The sequence below is a fragment of the Akebia trifoliata genome, unplaced genomic scaffold (assembly GCF_017979445.1).
Source record: "Akebia trifoliata isolate Shusen 1 unplaced genomic scaffold, ASM1797944v1 Contig00333, whole genome shotgun sequence".
NCBI lineage: Eukaryota > Viridiplantae > Streptophyta > Magnoliopsida > Ranunculales > Lardizabalaceae > Akebia > Akebia trifoliata.
In genome coordinates, this window is record NW_028236968.1 from 1 (window position 1) to 20,243 (window position 20,243).

General features: G+C 38.6%; 1 protein-coding gene across 1 annotated transcript in view; it reads left to right on the forward strand.

Moving 5' to 3' along the window:
- Positions 1 to 6: 6 nt before the first annotated feature.
- Positions 7 to 20,243, forward strand: part of LOC147381616 (enhancer of polycomb-like protein 1) — a gene marked incomplete at its 5' end in the record, with an annotated part of 32,309 nt that continues 12,072 nt past the window's right edge. Inside the window, 4 exons of the mRNA XM_086430165.1 lie at positions 7 to 21; positions 8,390 to 8,519; positions 8,619 to 8,721; positions 11,468 to 11,591. Coding sequence (XP_086286291.1) covers positions 7 to 21; positions 8,390 to 8,519; positions 8,619 to 8,721; positions 11,468 to 11,591 — 372 coding nt within the window. The remainder of the gene's footprint in view (positions 22 to 8,389; positions 8,520 to 8,618; positions 8,722 to 11,467; positions 11,592 to 20,243) is intronic.

A 20,243-nucleotide genomic window follows, 5' to 3' on the forward strand; every position in this document is an offset into this window, starting at 1 on the left:
GCCGAGGTCGCCGAAACTGAGGTAACAATGTATTGGCATGTTGCTTTGCTTCTTCACACTCATGTTTTCTCAACATTGCTACTTCTATATTTCCTATCCTGCCCTTCATAACTATGAAAAATTATAATAATAATAATAATAATAATAATACTTAAGGCACAATGTATTGCTGTCTACTCTTTACTGTATTATGGGTAGAAAACTTTTTTCTTGCTGTTCCCATACTCTCATATTCTAATTTGCACTTCCACCCATAGTTTTGCCTGTTCTCTGGTATTTATCTCTGATATTGCAAACCATCACCCATGCAAAATTGCTACTTGTTTGTTTAATCAAAATATCTCCTTGGTCATTTTATTTGAATTTATCTTTTTATGTCTTCTTTTTATGCTCATTATGTCTCCTAATCATGGTTGGAGGTCTATGATACAGTGGTCTTTCTCATTGCGGAGGGTTTATTGAACATTTGAGGTTCTTTACTGCAATGAAATTGGAATGTTTTGTTATGGTCTCGGCTGAAATTGGAATGTTTTGGCTGAAATGTTGAACAATGTTATTTATCAAAAAAAATAAAATGTTGAACAATGTTCATAGGCCTATTGATCGCTTAGCACTGTTCACAGAACTGTACACAATAGTTTTTACTTCAAGACATGAGGGTTTATCTGGTGATCAAAATTTGTGAACAACAATGTTAAAGGGTGATTGGTCTAGTATCAGAGGAGGTTCGTCATTCTTCCTTTTTTGCTTATAGGACTATTATTGAGTTGACTCATCTGAGACATCTTGGTCTTGGTGGTTGTTGAGATGAGATAGAATATGGGTTTGAAAATGAAAACCATATAGAAGTAACTAAATGCAAAACTAACTCGTAGCTAGTGTGAGATCTAACCTACAACATACCAAAACTACTTTACTCAATAGAAATTAATGACTAAAAATGATCCAGATTAATTATCTTCAACACCCCCTCAAATTGGAGTAGAAATGAAGATAACATCAACTTTCCCTTGATTGATTGCATTCACTTTTCATCCAATAGTGTTGTACCCTTTGAAACTTGCAGATCAGAGATATAGATACTATTCAGATTTTGGGAATTTGGGGTGTAAAATTCTTGTTTGTGGAAGGAAAGAGTAATATTCCACTATATTAAAAAGAAGGTTACAGGCCCCTCTATATATAGATGATAATGCTCATCTATTTTAGGGATATTTACAGCTAATATAGAAAGGAAAACAGAACTACCTAAAACTGAAAGCTATAAAATAGGAAACTTATATCTACAGATTTGGTAACAGACTACCAAATCTCCTAAAATCATGGGATAAGAAAAAACTGATCTGTTAGCTGTAGATCTCCTCGATATTATCCCCTAATATTGCTAACAGATCCTCAAACATAAATCTCTCTATAATTCTACACTCCCCCTCAAGCTGGACGGTAAATATTAATTAACCCCAGCTTGGAACTTAGATCATCAAACACCTTTCTCGGTAGAGCCTTGGTAAGGATGTCTGCTGTCTGAAGACATTTAGGAACGTACAACATCTTGATTATTCCTTCCTCTATCTTCTCCTTTATAAAATGCCGATCGATTTCCACATGTTTTGTTCTATCATGATGAATTGGATTTTTGGCAATACTGATTGCTGATTGATTATCACAGAACATTTTCATAGGTTCTTCATATGAAATTTTTAATTCCTTTAGCACCCTTTTTAACCAAATTCCCTCACAAATACCGTGTGCCATTGCCCGGAATTCAGCTTCTGCACTGCTTCTTGACACCACTGATTGCTTCTTGCTTCTCCAAGTGACCAGATTTCCCCACACAAAAGTGCAATATCCTGAAGTTGATCTTCGGTCTTGTACTGATCCTGCCCAATCTGCATCGCTGAACACTTCAATATCTCTTCTTTGGTTCTTCTCAAAAAATAATCCTCTACCTGGTGTTAGTTTTAGATATCTCAGGATTCTATACACAGCTTCCATGTGTTCTTCATTTGGATTGTTCATGAATTGACTTACAATGCTAACAGCAAATCCAATGTCTGGTCGTGTGTGAGATAGGTATATTAGTTTACCTACTAATCTTTGGTATCTTCCTTTGTCCACGGGTGCACAATTTTCCTTAGCTCCTAGTTTGATAGTTGGATCCATAGGAGTTTCTGCCGGCTTACACCCGAGCATTCTAGTCTCTTTTAAGAGATCTAGGACATATTTTCTCTGTGTGACAGAGATTCCCTTTCTTGACCTTGCAATTTCCATACCTAGGAAATATTTAAGATTACCAAGGTCCTTGATTTCAAACTCTGCAGCTAGTAAACTTTTGATGGTGCGGATTTCCTCTTCATAGTCTCCTGTTAGGATTATGTCATCCACATACACTATGAGGACAACAAGTTTTCCTGCAGAAGAGTGTTTAATAAATAGTGTATGATCCGTTTGACATTGAGAGTAGCCATGCTTCTTCACTACCTTTGTGAATCTTTCAAACCAAGCTCTTGGAGATTGCTTGAGCCCATATAGAGATCTCCTAAGTTTACAAACTTTGTTGCATGTAGTTTGTGTCTCAAATCCGGGGAGAATTTCCATGTACACTTCTTCAGCTAGGTCCTCATTTAGAAAGGCATTCTTGACATCTAGTTGGTGGAGAGGCCAGTCAAGGTTTGCAACCAAAGATAATAACGAACTGTGTTTAACTTGGCTACAGGAGCAAATGTCTCCTCATAATCGATTCCATATGATTGGGTGAATCCCTTTGCAACCAGCCGTGCCTTGAACCGATTAACACTCCCATCTTTATTATATTTTATTGTGAAGATCCATTTGCAGCCTACTGGGCGTTTCTCGGTTGGTAAGTCAGAGATTTCCCAAGTTCCATTTTTCTCTAGTGCATGAATTTCTTCATACATTGTTGATTTCCATTCTGGTGAGCCGAGAGCTTCTTGTATATTATTAGGAACTTGGATGTTGTTGAGGTTGGCAACAAAAGCTTTGAACTTCGGTGACAATCCTTCATATGACACAAATGTGTATATCGGATGTTTTGTGCATGATCTTACCCCTTTTCTCACAGCAATAGGAAAGTCACTGTCATCATTAGTTTCGGGATTAGTGTTACCTGGTGGATTTTCACTTGGTCTAGGACTTGAGTCAGACTATTGGGTTTGCTCAAGAAATGCTTGTTGTTCCATTTCCTTTTGGTTCTTTCTCCTCCTTGAGTAGGTAATCAATTCATCACTCTTTGTTGATTGAATAGTGTCCAGATTTTGAGGTGTGTTGTTGGCTTGATCTTGAGAAGGAGGTTCTAGGAAGTAAGAAGACTCAAGGGAGAAATTTTGAGGAGGAAGTGATTCATGATTTAGTGATGGGCATGTTTGGTCAGAATTAGGAGAGACATGAGGTGATTCTTCAATATCTCAAAGTTGATATTCTAGGATAAAATTAGTTTCCCACTGAATATCAGATTTGGGGAAATAGGGTTGTTGCTCAAAGAAGGTGACATCCGTGGAGTGATAGAATTGTTTAGTGACCGGTGAGTAGCATTTATATCCTTTTTGAGTTGGAGAGTACCCAAGGAAAATACATTTATGAGCTCTAGGATCAAGTTTGTCCCGGTGTTGTTGATGGACATGGACAAAAGCTGAACACCCGAAAACTTTGAATGGGATGGTGGAGATGAGACGAGTAGTGGGAAAGGATTGAAGGAGAATTTGACAGGGAGTCTGGAAGTTAAGAATCCGAGATGGCATCTTATTTATGAGGTATGTAGCAGTAAGGATGGCTTCACCCCAGAAATATTTTGGTACATGGGTAGAGAACATAAGAGACCGAGCCACATCAAGAAGATGCCAGTTTTTTCTTTCGGCAATACCATTTTGCTGAGGAGTGTTAACACAGGAACTTTGGTGAACAATACCATGACTTATGAGATAATCATTAAGGCTGGAATTGAAATACTCTTTGGCATTGTCAGTTTTCAGAATTTGAATTTTTGCTTGGAATTGTGTTTGGATCATGGTATTGAAGGTTTTGAAGATCTGGTTTGCCTCGGATTTTTCTTTCATGAGGAATATCCATGTGAGTCTAGTGTGATCATCAATAAATGAAATGAACCAGCAAGAACCAGTAACATTTTTGATCCTAGAAGGACCCCATATATCACTATGAATCATGGAAAAAGGTTGAGATGCTTTGTAGGATCGGTTAGGATAAGAATTGTGAATATGTTTAGAGAATTGACAGATTTCACATTGAAATTCATTTGGATTTTTATTATGGAATAATGAAGGAAACAACTTCTCAAGATACAAGAAATTTGGATGACCTAACCTATAGTGCCATAACATAATTGCACTATCATTATTAGACTGACTCACAGACAAAGAAACAAGACTACTGGACACTGAACAATCTGATTGATGAATTATTCCTTGAGGAGGATCATTAACCTCTAGAAGATAGAGCCCCGAACACATCTTAGCACTGCCAATCATTTTCCCCGAGTCCAAGACCTGAAATTCACATAGATTGGAGTTAAATTTAGTAACATAGTTGAGATCTCGAGTGAGTTTACTAATGGACAGTAAATTGCAATTTAATTTTGGTACAAGTAGAACGGAATCAAGAGTGATGTTCTCTGAAATTTGAACCGAGCCTGTACCAGCCACATTTGAGAGTGACCCATCAGCTATTCACACAGTTAAATTTTTATAGCATGGGGTGTAAATTGAAAACAGCTTCTCATCTCCAGTCATATGATCAGAAGCTCCTGGGTCTATAATCCATGGACTGAGCCTCTCTTTGTTAGCATTTAAAACACTTAAAAAATTACCTTTTTGTGCCAAGGATCCGGTACCAACCATAGTGGGAGTTGGTGCAAGCAAGGATTGGCTGAACATTTTTTGCAAGATCTCTATCTGTTCCTTGCTGAAGGGAGTTGGTTCGGGTGGAGGTTGTTCATCCATGGAAGCAAAGTTGCCTCGTCCTTTTTTGTCATTGGCAAACCGTGAAGGCCTCCAGTCTGCTGGTTTGCCGTGAATCTTCCAGCAGTTGTCCTTGGTGTGACCAGGACGTCGGCAATGATCACATATGGTCGCCCTTTCTTTGGTCTGTGATCGTTGCTGTTGGATGGATTCCCTCTCACCACAAGTGCTGAACTCTCAGGATTTGTCACGGAATCTTGAGATCCCATCATGATCTTCTTTCGACTTTCCTCTCTCCGAACTTCTGAAAATGCTTCTCGGATATTTGGTAGTGGTTTGGATCCTAAAATTCTTCCTCGTACTTCATTAAGGTTCTTATTTAATCCAATCAGAAATTTGTATATTCTTTTCTGTTCAATTATTTGTCTATACCTGATTCCATCATTCAGACAGCTCCAATTGTGCTCCTTGAATAAGTCTAGCTGCTGCCAATACCGATTGAGAGTGTTGAAGTATTGAGTCACTGTTAATTCTCCTTGGCGGAAGTCATTAAGAACACTTTCCACCTCAAATAATTCTGATGTATTCTCATTGTTAGAATATATTTCCTTGGCAGCATCCCAAATCTCCTTTGCTGTTCCATAGAGAAGAAAGTTTTCTCCAATGTCATTTGTCATGGAATTAATGAGCCGTGACATGACCATATTATTCTTAGCATTCCAGACTTTAAACTTTTCATCCGTCTTGTTTGGTTTGGCAGTATCTCCGGTGAGATAATCATCTTTGCCCTTTCCGCATATGAACATCATTATGGAATGGGACCATTGGAGATAGTTGTTCCCATTCAGTTTGTGTCCTGTAATGGGCATGAGGTTACTATCATTGTTGGAAGCCATGGCTTTCCTGATTGGAGGTGATTTGGGAAACGGTAGTTCTTGAATTATGTTTCCCGTATTTGGTCATATGAGGGAATTAGGGTTCAGGGATTGCTCTGATACCATCTTGTTTGTGGAAGGAAAGAGTAATATTCCACTATATTAAAAAGAAGGTTACAGGCCCCTCTATATATAGATGATAATGCTCATCTATTTTAGGGATATTTATAGCTAATCTAGAAAGGAAAACAGAACTACCTAAAACTGAAAGCTATAAAACAGGAAACTTATATCTACAGATTTGGTAACAGACTACCAAATCTCCTAAAATCATGGGATAAGAAAAAATTGATCAGTTAGCTGTAGATTTCCTCAATATTATCCCCTAATATTGCTAACAGATCCTCAAACATAAATCTCTCTATAATTCTACAAAAATTATGAAATTTTAGAAATTGGATGTGTGGACCCCACCATTTTTGTTGGTATAAAACGGATTAAAAAAGAGAGAAAATGGTTGAAGGGTTTGAAAAGAAATCAAAAGAAGAGAGAAAGAGTTTGAAGTAAAATAAGAAAAATGGGGTGGTCCCAAGATTTCTCATTTTCAATTTGCAAATGATACTGTGGTGTTCCTAGATGCCTCAGGTGAGTTGGTTAGGCTTTTTAGTGGTTTTTTGTGTTGTTTTGAGGTAGTGTTTGGGCTGAGATTCAATATGAAAAAGAGTACTTTTTTTGGGGATTGAATAGGTGTATATTGTTCAAAGTGTTGTCAAATGCTTGGGCCTTCCGTTAGGTCAACATATAGGACTTCTACTATGTAGGATTCATTTATTAATAGACTAGGAAGAAGACTGAGATCTTTGAAAGCAAAGTATCTCTCCAATAAATTTGATTAAGAGTATCCTTTCCAATATTCCGATCTATTTTCTATCTTTGTTCTCAATTCCAAAAATGTAGAAGGGCGTTAGACAAATGAATTAGAGATTTCTTGTAGAATGATAGAGATAATAGTTGCAAGCTCCACCTGGTGAAGTGGAAACTCGTTTGCTCACCTAAGAAGGAAGGTGACCTTGGATTTCTAAAATTTATGTATAGTAACATGCTCAATTTGGTAAATGGTTTTGGAGGTATGGTAATCAATTGGAGAGTCTCTGGAGAATGGGTGTCTTCAGAAAAATATGAGGGAATTACAATGGATGGGAGGGTGGTGTGGTTAGATCTTCCTATTGTGGAAATCCATAATTTTGGAAATGATTTACTTTTAAGGTGGGAACAGGAGATAAGTTTCAGCTTTGGGAGGATGGCTTGTGCGGCGCAGACCTCTTGCAAGTTTAGTTCCTTGAATTGTATCCTATATCCACAAAAAAGAGGCGGTTGATCCAAGAGTTCATTGTTTAAATCGGGGAGGAGGTGGCTTGGGATTTAGAAAAAAATTCAATGACTGGGAGGTCGAAGGAGTTGCTGATCTTATTAGTTGGATCTCGTATTGCCTTTCTGTCATTAGATGAGGACTAGAAGATGTCGCATGTAGTTTTGATAGGCGGTTATTTGTATAATCCTTCTACAATTCCTTGGTTCCTCTCCCTCAATCAGATTTTCTTACAATCTCCATCTTGTGTCATAAAGTCTCATTTATGGTGAAATCTTTATATGGTCAATGACATTGTATGAGATTATTACTTCCAATCAGATTATTGCCTGGGGTATTATTCATGTTGATTTTTGTTGCATGTTCAAAGTTTTTGATGAATTGAAAAAATCATCAGTTTTGTGAATGGGACTTGGGCTCATTTATTGTCCTTATTTCATACTCCCTGGGTTCTTCCTTGTTCCGTCTTATCTCTATTTGAAAATTGGTTGATCACAACCGTTTCTCCCAAGAAAAGAATCCTTTAGAGTCTGACTCCATTTGCCATATGTTGGGACATAAGGAAAGAAACTGTATGTTGTCCGAAGGGAAAGAGTATGCTTTTCAGGACGTGATTATTGGTATTCGGGTTTATATTTTTTTGTTGTGAAATGTTCAAAGGGTTATTCTTTGAGGATCTTTATGTAGACGGGATACTGTGTGTACCTGGTTTGGGGTTTCTATTGTTTTTCATCATTTTGTAAACAGGTCTCATTGACATCCTCCTCTCTTTTCTTCAATAAAATTTTACTCACCAAAACAAAACAAAACAAAAGTGATAATCAATTAAGAATGGGTGCAAATGACATAATTTTCCTACCTTGCACCATTAATCTTCTCAAATTCTTACTCTGCCCTAGTTCCCCTTTATAAACTGCAACTTTCAAGAATTCCTCATAAATCTTCAGAACACCTTCCAAACAGTAGATGGAAGGTGAGCTTCCAAACTTAGATGGTAAGTGATCCCGCATTTCAATTATCACTTTTTTTTTATAGGTCTCTATTATGTAATTTTGACAATGCTAATGTTCACAAGTTGAGGGGGTATTTATTTTAATAAAAGTATTTTGTTGTGGATAAATTTAAACAAACAATTGTGCTGTGATGGAATGTAGTTAGTTTACTTATCTTAAGTCTGAACTCTGAACTAGATGTGTCTGCTTACTGCCTAATAGGTTCATCCAATACCAAGTAGGAAAAATGGGGCTGAAATACCTACTCCACAGTTTGTTGTGGTGGATACATATGAAAGAGATTATTCCTGCACCTTCAGTCAGTCAGCATCGTATTTGCGAGGAAGGGGAGGTTGGTTACTCTTAAACAAATCGTTGCTCTTTGGAAATTGGATATTTATCTACTGTACAAGTTAACTAATACAATTTAGACTTTGCTAACAATTTGCAGCCCGAGCTGATATTGGAGAATTTGTCGAGTATGACCTGGACAATGAGGACGAGGATTGGCTTCAAGAGATCAACAATGAGAGGAAGATGCTTACGCCTGAAAGGTGACATCAGCATTCTAAATCAATTTGATGTTAGGTTGGCCTGTTTTATCTGCTACCTCAAACTGGCAGTTATTCCTTATTTTACAATGAAACGAACATAATACCTTTAATTTCTTTATCAATGAAGCATTGCCCGTCCCTCAATCGGTCAATTGATAGTCCAGAAAAATCAATGGCCTAAAGAATTAAAAGATAAAACGTTCTATTAGTTTTTTTGTTTGTGTGAAGATCCTCTATCCTTTAGATTGTGGGACTCATTTGTTTAATATCTGCAATATATTTCCACTGAAAGAACTTGAGCTTTTGCATCATTGTTGTCTTTGACATTATAAATATTAGGAGATCCTAGTTTCACATTCACAGTCAGAAAATAAATTAAAGGGATAATGCTAACTCGGCAATGCCATTATTCATTACACATCATAATTGTATTTGCAAGTCTTTGGAGAATCATCAATTGGAAAAAAAAAGTCCTTGGAGAATCCGAAGATTTTCTTTTTAGGTGGGATAATGTTTGTAGCCGGAGATTGAAGTCTTGTTTCTTTGCTTTGAGGCCGCCTTGTCCCCTTATTAATAAACTTTCAGTTATCAAAAAAAGAAAAAAGAATCTGTAAGATTGTTAAAATGTATTAAAATGAGAACACATACAGCTCCCGGGGTTTGGTCCCTCACAATTTGATCCAGCAGCTGTTTTACTTCTAGCTTACTTACAAGAAAGAGGAAAACACAAAAACAGGGTCTCACAAACCATGGGTGTAGGATAAAATTGCCCCTCTCCATCCTACTAGTCAGTCAACTTCAATAATCTAATTACTATGATGGATGATGGTAGCCTAGACCAAGTGTCTAGCTAGAAATGTGCTCAGTGTCCTCTGCAACAGGTGGTTGTTTAATGGTTATCTTTAGCTCCTTACAAACTTAAGCATGACTAGCTTGTTGAGCTTCTCTCCATCATGCTTGAGGCTACACATCCCAATCAACAGTAGGTTTGAAAATGTAGCTTGGATGGGACTTGCTTCCTGATCTCTTTTTACTCGTATTCGTTGGAAGTGCAACCTGATAATCACAACTCAAAAGTTTTGAAGGATGTCGGTTCCATCAAAAGTCCCATTCTTCTCTTGGACATTGCCACAAAGTAAAATATAGTGCCTCACATTGGTATGCTCTTCATGTGTTGACAAATGGAAGAATCGACCAACCATTTTTCATTGCATTGTGAATGTGCTCCTGAATTTTGGTGCAAAGTCTTGATCTCTAGGAAATAATTTGTGTTTTCAAATTACAGAAACTTATTTGAAGAATGGTGTTTACAAGCCTACTAAATAACATGCTACTTATTTGAAGAAAAAGTACTTATCAAAAAAGCTTACTGAATAAGAAGAAAATTCTTAGGCTCAAAAGAAACATGAGGATCATTCAAGATCAATCATATTGTCCTCTCGAATATTTGATCTTATTCACCTTAGAAATATTTTGTGGGCTCCTTTTTAATTATTATTATTATTATTGCTGTTGTTGTTGTTTGAAAGAATTGGTTGAACCATGTTGGTGGTCTCCAGCTCTTGTAGATTAGGCTAAACTTTGACTGCAGCTCTTTGAGCATGCACCATTCAAAAATAAGAGAAAATTAAAAAAATGGAGAAAGAAGATCATGGATTTGATGACAGGATTGATAATGTAGGGACTCCCAACCAGAGAAGCACGATGAAGTTGGTGGTGCTGGTGAACATAAGACTCAACAACTGTGGATGCTGCAGACATTGGACTTCCCAACTGCGGATTGATTGAGATTGCGCTGAATCCTCAACAGCGAACTATTACTTCACAAAATCCCACTAAGGGGGGAGCTTCTGACTCTCTCAGTAGATCAAAATGACATGAAACTCCCTGGTTCTCAATAGAATGTGTTTTATACCATAAACCTTTAAACCCTATGTGAATCGAGCCGTTGGATTAAAAAAGAGCTCTCAAACACTCAAACCTTTTATTTTTTTAGTGGTAAAAACACTCTAAACCTACACACTGCAAGAACTAAAAATCTCAAATGTCTCTTAAAAAGTATTTTTTTTCCAAAGATTCCTCCTGTTGGTCCTTCAAATGACAGACCTGCCAGTTGGGTGGTACTTCACTTTAAGCTCTAGGGTGAAAGCAGGTAAGTAGAAGTAATCTAGGAATGGTCTTAGCCTATAAACAAGCAGAATGAAGTTCATAAACTGGCTTTCTACACCCGAATTGGACCTTGATCCTTTTAGGTCCTATATCTCCTTTGGGAGCACACCATGATTTTTCAGAAGCTTTTATGGTTTAACATAACCATGAACCAATCTTAGGGATCCCATTTGGATAACATGCTTGTTGGGTGTTTGCAATTTTATGTCAGCATGAAGCCGTAGTCGATCCAAAGAGGTACCACATCCAATCACTAACTTCATTGTGGACCTTCGGTCTTTGGTGCCTAAAAACACAAGTACTTATAACCATAGATTATCATTGTCACTTTTAACTTTTCTACAAGTTGCCGATCAACTATTCTTTAAACATATTATCATTCTTACTATCTGAGCTTAGTGTTCAAGACTGAATAAATAATGAAACTTACGTAGAAGGTATGCGTATTGATTGATCAGTGATTGTTATTGAAAATTCTTTAAATCCATTGAACAGTTTTTTGCTGCCTTTCCTAATTTAATATTTCTCACATTGCTTCTTTCTGATGGTAATCATGTACATATGCTTCCCAATGCAGGTTTGAGAGTCTTCTTTTCAAGTTAGAGGTTTTAGATCATAAGATTCGTGAAAGGGCAGGAGTCATAACGCCTACTCTTGGTTCTCCCATTCCTGTTATTCTACAGCTAGATGCTGCAGTTGAGGTGAACTTTGATTTCCGGGCATGAAGTGAGAGTCCTTGTTGTAATATCAGTTGTTAATTTTCTTCTTTCGCTGGTTGCTTCTGGTACAAAACTGTCCATAATGAATAAATTTAGCCTTAGGTCTCGATAAAAGTATTATATTTTTTTTTTCACTTATAAAAAAAAATATTATATTTTTCTTCAATTAAAAAAAAAAAAGTTTTATATTTTGTGTAATGGAATTATGAAGTCATTATGTTTGGTTGGTCTCCCTGACCGTCTTTGTTTAATAAAATGAAATTTTACTTATAAAAAAAGTGTGTAGTCATTGGTCTTTTGATTCTTAATGCAATATTATCTGTAGTACATAAAAATGTGTTTTTCTACCTTCAGGGAATAACAATTTTTTTTTAAAAAAAAAAAAAATTATTATGAGAAAGGATATAAAAGAGGAAAGAGTTGAGGAATCGAATTCCCCATGGACATTCATAGAAGCATTATTGGTTGCTTGTTTAGCTTGTAGAAAGTTGGTGAATTTTGTTTCTTAAGACATAATTGGATGATTTGTTCTGTCACTCATAATCTCTCTTGGTATATCCTAAGTGAGCAGCTGGAAGAATGGTATGCAAGATAGAGATGTAATTTTGATAACTATCAACTTCAACATTTTTCTTTCGGTGTTAATCCAAGCAAGATTCATAGGTGAACTAAACAAACCCTAAGATGAACCTCATTCAATCAACAAAAGTATCTTCTTATAATGTTCTAATATCATCTAATCATAAAAAAACAAAATCCTAAAACCTAACTTTAGGCCTAACTAATAAATCCTAGATAACCATCTAAGGTGATATATGTATTTTTTTTCTCATAATTAAAATACCCATATATTTTTTTTAACTTTTAGTATAAGAAAATTTTCAAAGAAGTTTTTATGCCCATAATATAAGAAACTCCATAAAGTTGTGAAATAGTTGTTGTGGATCTTGGAACAAGTTTTGCAATGCATGTGATGGCTTTATATGTTTGATGTATGAGTGAAAAGTTATGCTCTTTAGAAGCTTAGCAATATACGAGTGTAGATGGCGTCAAGAGGTTAGGATGATGAGGCAATGTGGGCCTCCTCCACATGTTAAGCAAGAGCCAATAGCCACAAACTATAGTGCCAACTCTGCTGCAAGGAGTGTTCGAAGCCAACTAAGAATGCATTGGACATATGAGACAAGGCGTGGCATGATGACTCGTTGAGAAGGACCTCAGAACAAGTGCCACGTGTTTCGGGTATTTTGAGCATCAAAGTAGTGCTGACGAAGCCCTATTTGCCTTAAAGAAGAACATGGTTATGTGGGTGATCAGAATCAAGAAAAGGAACATGAGATGAGATAGATGACAGAATCCAATTCTTCCAAGGCCAAAGGTTTGGGCTATAAATAAGAGACTCAATAATGAGAGAAGCATCTTTTTTGTTTTGACTCTTCTCTTTACCCCACAAGAATGATTACCTCGATTCTTGAGCTCTGCAACTAAAGGTCTCTCTTCGACAACTTAAGAAGACAGATGCAAAGTAACAATTAAAACCATCTTTGTATGGCTACGTGCATAGTTTAGGTGATAGGTAGAGACTACTTGTATACACGTTATTGACGTGTAGTCACATTTGGTGACTTCGTTGGGGAAAAATCTCAAGTAGTCGATCTGCAATTATGCGTTGTATTACTAGAAGATGCACGGAAATATCTTGCAGTAGAGTTGAGCGTAATAGCGAACCTCACAAACAAGCTGATCAGGCCCCAACAACAGATACAACAACCACGTCAAAGAGGCGAGATATAAGCGTCGATGATGGGCCAAGCAATGTCACTCGAAACCCAACAGGAGGTAAAGATAGAGAACCTCAGGGTGCGTTGGCTTTTGTGACCGAGCAAGCTCCTGAAGGGATTCTACCAAGGGACAATGACACACCAAAAGATGCCTTCTCGCTTGAAGAGGCAAACCTTAGGAAGATGCCAACAAACTAAACACGAGATTTCCTTACTATAACTGAACTGACGCACCTACTAGAGCTTGAGTGGAGTAGCCTTACGGGAGATAATATGTACGAACACAGACCGCCTTACCTAATTGAGTTGCAATGCCAACCCTATCCTAAGGGATACTTTGCATCTGGTGTTTGTAATGTAAGATGGTGTAGGGAATGCGCGTAAACACATATCTTTCTTCTTAGAGGTACTCGAAGGACACGAGGGCAACGCCAACCTACGTTTGCAAGAATTCTCTAGTCCTTAATCAGAAGGGCTTACACTTTGTATAGTAGCTTGTCGTTGGCATTTGCACATTCATGGCTGCAAATGGTGGACACCTTTTACAAGAAATTCTTCCATGTGACTGAGCAAATGACGTTGGCTGACTTAGAAAGGATACAACAAAGACAAGGGGAGTATTTAACGGAATACGTTCGATGCTATTGTGGTGTCATGATGGATTGCCACAAGTTTGTCTCGGAGGCACTCTTGGTAGAAATGTGCATCAACAGGATGATGACGGCATATAGGACCTTATTGGAGAATTAGCAGATCCCAAGTTTTTTGGGGTTACACGAACCGGCGAAGCGAACGGTTGTGTCCGTCAACCTAGAAAGTAATGAAGGAAATGGAGGTCGGAACGTTCGCATAGGGAAAAAACGGTTTATCCCACAAGCTTATGTTGCAGACACATTTAAACGATTGCACAAGGAAATCAAATCCCCCAACCTAATGCCTCGACGAGGGGTATAAACTTGTTTCTAGCTCCCGATTTCCCTTGTATCGTTGCCGAGGTCAAAGAGCTTCTAGAGGCATGGCTACAAGATGGTCCCATCCATTTACCCTTGACGAGAAGAGAACCCTCTCCAAGAGACAAAGGCCACCCCAAATTTTGTTGTTTTCATCAGGTTGTTGGCCACCGTATAAGGAATGTAATGCAATGAAGAGGATCTTCACTGAGAAAAGGGCTACGAGTGAACTTCAATTGCCTGCTACTACGGAAGGTGCAGTTGTAGCAGAAACCACGCATACCATATTCATGGCTTCAGGAGGGGTAGAGATTAGTGACGAGTTGACAAACATAGCCAAACATTTACAAAGTACTAGCTTGATCAAAGAATTCTTTGACCAACTTGACTTTTTAGAGGAAAAACATCTCGAAGTGGCCTTGGCTTTAGCCACGATGGCTTATTCGAATCATGGTCAAAATGATTCCTCACTCGACGCTCTCACAAATGTAAAAGGGAATTTGAATGCAATAACATTTTTGCAATACGAAATTCCCGAGAGTGGCGACCATTTGCGATCTTTGTATGTGACAACGGTTATCAATGACTTTGAGCTAAAAAGGGGCTTCAGTGATATTGGAGCCTCATTAAACTTGATGCCACTCTTGACGTTGGATGCAATGGGTATCTCACGCCATAAGATCACCCAGCTAAAGACAAATATTCAAGGATTTAATGGATATAGCGTCGGGATTCTAGGCTATGTAAATGTGAATTTGGAAGTTGGGTCTACGAGAGGAATGATGAGGTTCCATGTTCTAGAATCAGATGTTACGCACCATGTATTGCTTGGGCGCCTTAGGCTTCATCGACACAGAACTGTGAGCTCGACATGCCTTCAATATGTTAAGGCTTGGATTGAAGGAAGGATAGTTAAAATCCCTACCTCAGAACGACCTTTTGCACTAGAGGAGGTGTACCTAACAGAGGCTACATTTTTCAATGATAAAGCCGCTTCGGGGAGAAGGGCTGCGACGAACATGCTTTCCTGTTGCCGAAAGTGGAGTTAGTTCAACAACTCAACTCTTTGCAAGCGCATGGTATTTCAAGAAAATGATAACTCTAAAAAAGGACGTGTAATGAGGGCAACTCTACCTGGTGGGAAGACTATTTATCAATTATGATGGTTAAGTGGGAGACTAAGAGAAAATGATAACTATGGCTTCTACAAATACATTGAAAGGGTCTCCCCCAGATGATCAAAACATGGAACGAGTAATTGAAGAACCACTAAATGCACGGGAGGGTGTTGAGACGATGACATATATGTTAGAAGAAATAAATATTGGTGCCAACAATTAGTCACGGCCAAGTTTTGTTGGTTGCACTTTGCCTCATGATCAAACCATGTTGATAGCCTTACTGCAAGAGTTCTTCTCTGATGTCTTTGCATGGACATATGCCGAAATGTCGAGCTTAGGGGTTGAAGTTGCAGTGCATAGATTGAATGTGAACACGAGTGCAAAACCTGTCAAACAAACAACTCGTAGCTTAAAACAAGAAGTGGAAGAGAAAATTAAAGAAGATACCAATAAGCTTTTAGAAGCTGGCTTCTTTAAACATGTTCAAAACCCGACATTTGCCAACATTGTACTTGAGAAAAAAAAACAAAAATTTACGTTGTTGCGTGGATTTTCGTAACTTTTATTGGGCTTGCCCTAAGGATGACTTCCCCTTGCCAAATATCGATCTACTTGTTGACACCATTGTTGGACGCAATTTTTTCGTTTATGGATGGATATAGCTTCTACAACTAGATTAAAATGGTGGAAGAAGATGCCAAAAAGACAATGTTTCGTACACCAGTTGGAAATTTTTATTTCACGATAATGCCTTTTGGGCTTAAAAATGCTAGTGCCACGTATCATTGTGCGATGACGAAGATCTTTCGTGATATGTTGCATAAGGAAGTCGAAGATTACGTTGATGACATAGTAGTGAAGAGTAAGCAATGGGATGCACACTTGGAGGCACTAAGGAAAGTCTTTCTTTGTTGTAGACAGCACAACCTATGCGTGTATCTGCGGAGCTTTTTCTACGTAATGAATGACGATCTCCTATCTTTGTTTGTTTTCTTTTCAAGAAGGATAACACTTTATTTTGTAAGAAGTACATAATTTTACTTTGTACCTATGTTCTACATGACAATACTTTGTAAGAGTGAGTCATCTTATGTTTGCTTGTCTTATGCCCTTAGGGCTCATCTGTTAGAGTGAGAAAGTATTCTTTCAATTGTTCTCTTTCGTTATTGATTGGTTCTAATCGATGAGTAAGAGACCATGTTCTTTGTAATACTTATATTTTAATACATGTCCACCCATGCTTGTGAACAACCCTTTGCCATTGGATTAAAAAAGACGAGAGAGAGATAAACATACATAGGGACACACACACAAAAAAAGAGAAAAGGGGGGCGCAACCACCCTCATAATGCAGTACATGCCAAAAGATGAACTTAAGAGAATTGGAATCATAAATGTCTGCTTAGCACAAAACTATCAGTTGGGTGAACATGGGCATGATGTCTCTCAACAACTTCTACGTCTACTACAAGAACATCTCTCTCAGCCCTCAAATAGACAATATTGCCATGCATGTGCACAATTCGAGATTCTTAATCACAAAGCTCATGTTCGGCCTCTTCAGGGGTCATGTTCTTTTCATCTACCTTAGATTTAACTTTTGATAAAACATAAGCCATACTCGTCTGTTTGTGAAAGAGACACATCGTGTTATCATACAACCCTTTGAGCCAAGTCACATTGAAGTCAACACGCTCTGCAGACCAGAGTTGGCTACCCCAAAAATTCAAGATCTGAGGCGTTAAAACAATAACGTGAGTTGAGTGCATGACCTTTACCACTTGGAGAAAGTTGGCTACCAAATGGGACAGAGCTCCTGAGCATACCTCAATAATGGTGTTTCTCGCAATATGGGTCATGTTTATCATAGATTTCCTTATACAATCCGTTGTATTCAGTGGCTACCTTAAATCCCACGATACTCACCTCCGATGAAGAGGTTGATACATCCAATTGACCACTTGGAAGGATACTTTTCGCTTTAGTAAGGTACAAATTCTTATGCGTTGGTGTTTGCTGAACGAGGTCTAAAAAAAGTATAACTTGGACCCACTCTTTATCGACAACACCTTCTATGGTGCTCACACCACTTGTGTTACCCTCACTTGTTACCAATATAGGCTCTATGACCTCTTCAGCATGAGTCATCACAATTTCCTTCTATTCACTAGACGCCATGGGATCTTCAACACCCACGGTACACTCCTTGATTGTTGGATCCAAACCCACGAACACTGAGGCAATTGTGAAACCCATGACAAATGCATCGACGCCTGGTCCCAAGCATGTTATGGGTTGGCCAATCTCGGCAGCCTTGGCGTGATTCTCATCGTTTGATTCTAAACCCCCTCCGGCGTGGGACTCCCAACCTTCTCAACACATACCTCTTCATCGGCCTCTAAAGTCGCACTTGAAGTGTTAGTCTCTTAGGGATTGTTGGCCGAACCATCGGTGTTGAGATCAAAATTGGCATGAGACGACTCACCCTTGCGAGGAGATTTTTGTTGTACCTCTTGAATTGAATTTGTGTTCTAGCCATTGTCCATTGATCGGATTAAATCCACGATTTGAGCCTCGGTTACATCGTGAACGACCTCCTCTAAATCATTAGGTGGGACAACTAATGCTTCGTCCTTGGATGCCCCTAAGGAACTTTCCTTTCTCTCATTCAAATTAGAACGCCAACGGGGTAACTTTCTCTTCCGAGGGGTTATAGAGGATCGATTGACTTCAGAAGAATGACGGGAAATGGAAGGTGTACTTTGCATGAAAAAAACCTCAAGAGTCTTTTGTGAAGCCTCCTGTTAAATAAGAAAAGCAGATGGGATAAATAAAGAGTAATAGGAAAAGAAAAATAGATTTACCAATCTAACTCTTACCAAAGAAGAAGGTAAGGGGTCAAGAAGCTTATTAACAACGACATCAAGGCTTTCGTTTTAGGTCCCTTATGCGTACTCTTAAGCCTTTCTAATACGTATGCTACGGCAACGGGATCATGTGCATCATCGTCATGAACTGCTCATGTGGCACAGGTCTCATAATCGAGCGACCTATGTGACTTGGAAGCTGAGGCCTTATCAAGGGAGGAATTCGAGTTAGTTGAATAGTCCTCAAATTGCGTAGGCAGGGGTGACCCCTTTTGATGTCGAGGACCAGTCTTAACGGCACTTTTCCTAGTCTTTCAAGATGGAAGAGGAGAAGATGGTGCCTCCTCAATAGTGCCATGACACTCCTTACCACTTGTAGTTTTACTCTCCTTACCACTTGTAGCTTTCTTCACCAAATGATGCCGCCTTGATGAAGCCTAAGGTAATGTCGAACATGATAATGGGGCCTTGCCCTTTTTGCTAGAGTTGACAAGAGGGGGACTAAGATCTTCAGCGTCAAAAGCGTTTCTTTTCTTGGTTGGAGCCTTCGGGACTTTCCAACGGGGCGGTGAAGCCAATTCCTTTAAAGACCGTAAAACAAAACACTTAGGCGAAGACTCTAAAAATTTCTTAAAAGACTCCACAGTCTTCAATAAAAAATTCTAAGCCTCAACCATCATATGACAGGACCTCTTGCCTTGGGAAGAGGAAAGGACTCGAACCCTTGCAAAAAGAAGTCTACTTGATATGCTATATGATGGTGCACCATAACCTCAGATGAATGAGGATGTTCAAATATGAAACTTGGTAAGCCTTGGTCGAATGAGCTTTTCCAAGCACATTTGTCAGGAAAATGGTATTGGACGAACCAACGACCACCAAGAAAGGACAATAAAAAGCTAGTGTTAGTGGTAAACAGAAAAATGACATGCCATTTGCGCATAAGTTGGCAGTCTCTGAGTGATATATCTTTCCACAACTTGTTTGCAAAAGTTATGTCTTGAACAATACCATAGGACCAATAAAAAAAAAATACCATGGGGAATAGGGAAGTAAGGTTGATGTTTCACTTCATCTTGAATGTCCAAAAACACGGAGAGATTCTTCGTCGACCTCACTCCACTCCACTGCCATGCCCTCGACATAGCTGTAGGGACCTGTGTCGTAGCCTTTGAACCATTCGACAATAACCCTCCTTTTGGAGTAGTTGATTGGAACTCGATAGATGGTGGAGTATAATTTGGGAAATGTTCCCACAACCTCATTTGGATGGCGAGCTTTAGGTCCTCTTCAAGGTGTGAAAGATGACGGTATAGCCCTCCAAGAAACATTGGTGCAAGGGGCAACCAACGACATTGAACGAGCTTTATAGTTAGGGGGAAGAGAAATTCCTATACCTTCTCTTGCGATTCACATTCAATTATGTGCCTAAAGAGCTAATAGGAAATTAAACCCTCTAAGAGACAATGAGCATTCCTTAAAACCATCATCCTTGGGCATGCCCTAGAAATAACGGTTTGAGCTAATATCAACTCTTCCTCTATGAGACGCTCTTCTTCAAAGAAGGGTGACGTCTTCCTTTAAAGTGTCACCCACAACAGGCAATCTGAATAGAAGATAAACATCTGCCAAAGTGGTTGTAACTTCCCCCCCACAAACATATAAAGGCGTGGATACTACACCACCACCTAGACACCAATGTTACCAACCTTGGTAGGTCCCTTTCAACTTTGAGATGTGTTGAAATACATAACGCATCATAAATCTCCGCTAGTTTCAACATCTTCAGTATGTGGTCGTCCTTAAACAAATGAGTCACCCACCTTGCCCATTGCTCGGAAGGGTGGGAATGAGATAAAAATATTATAGGAGATGACGCCATATCCCCCTTGGCCCAAGGGTAAATGGGTTGTGT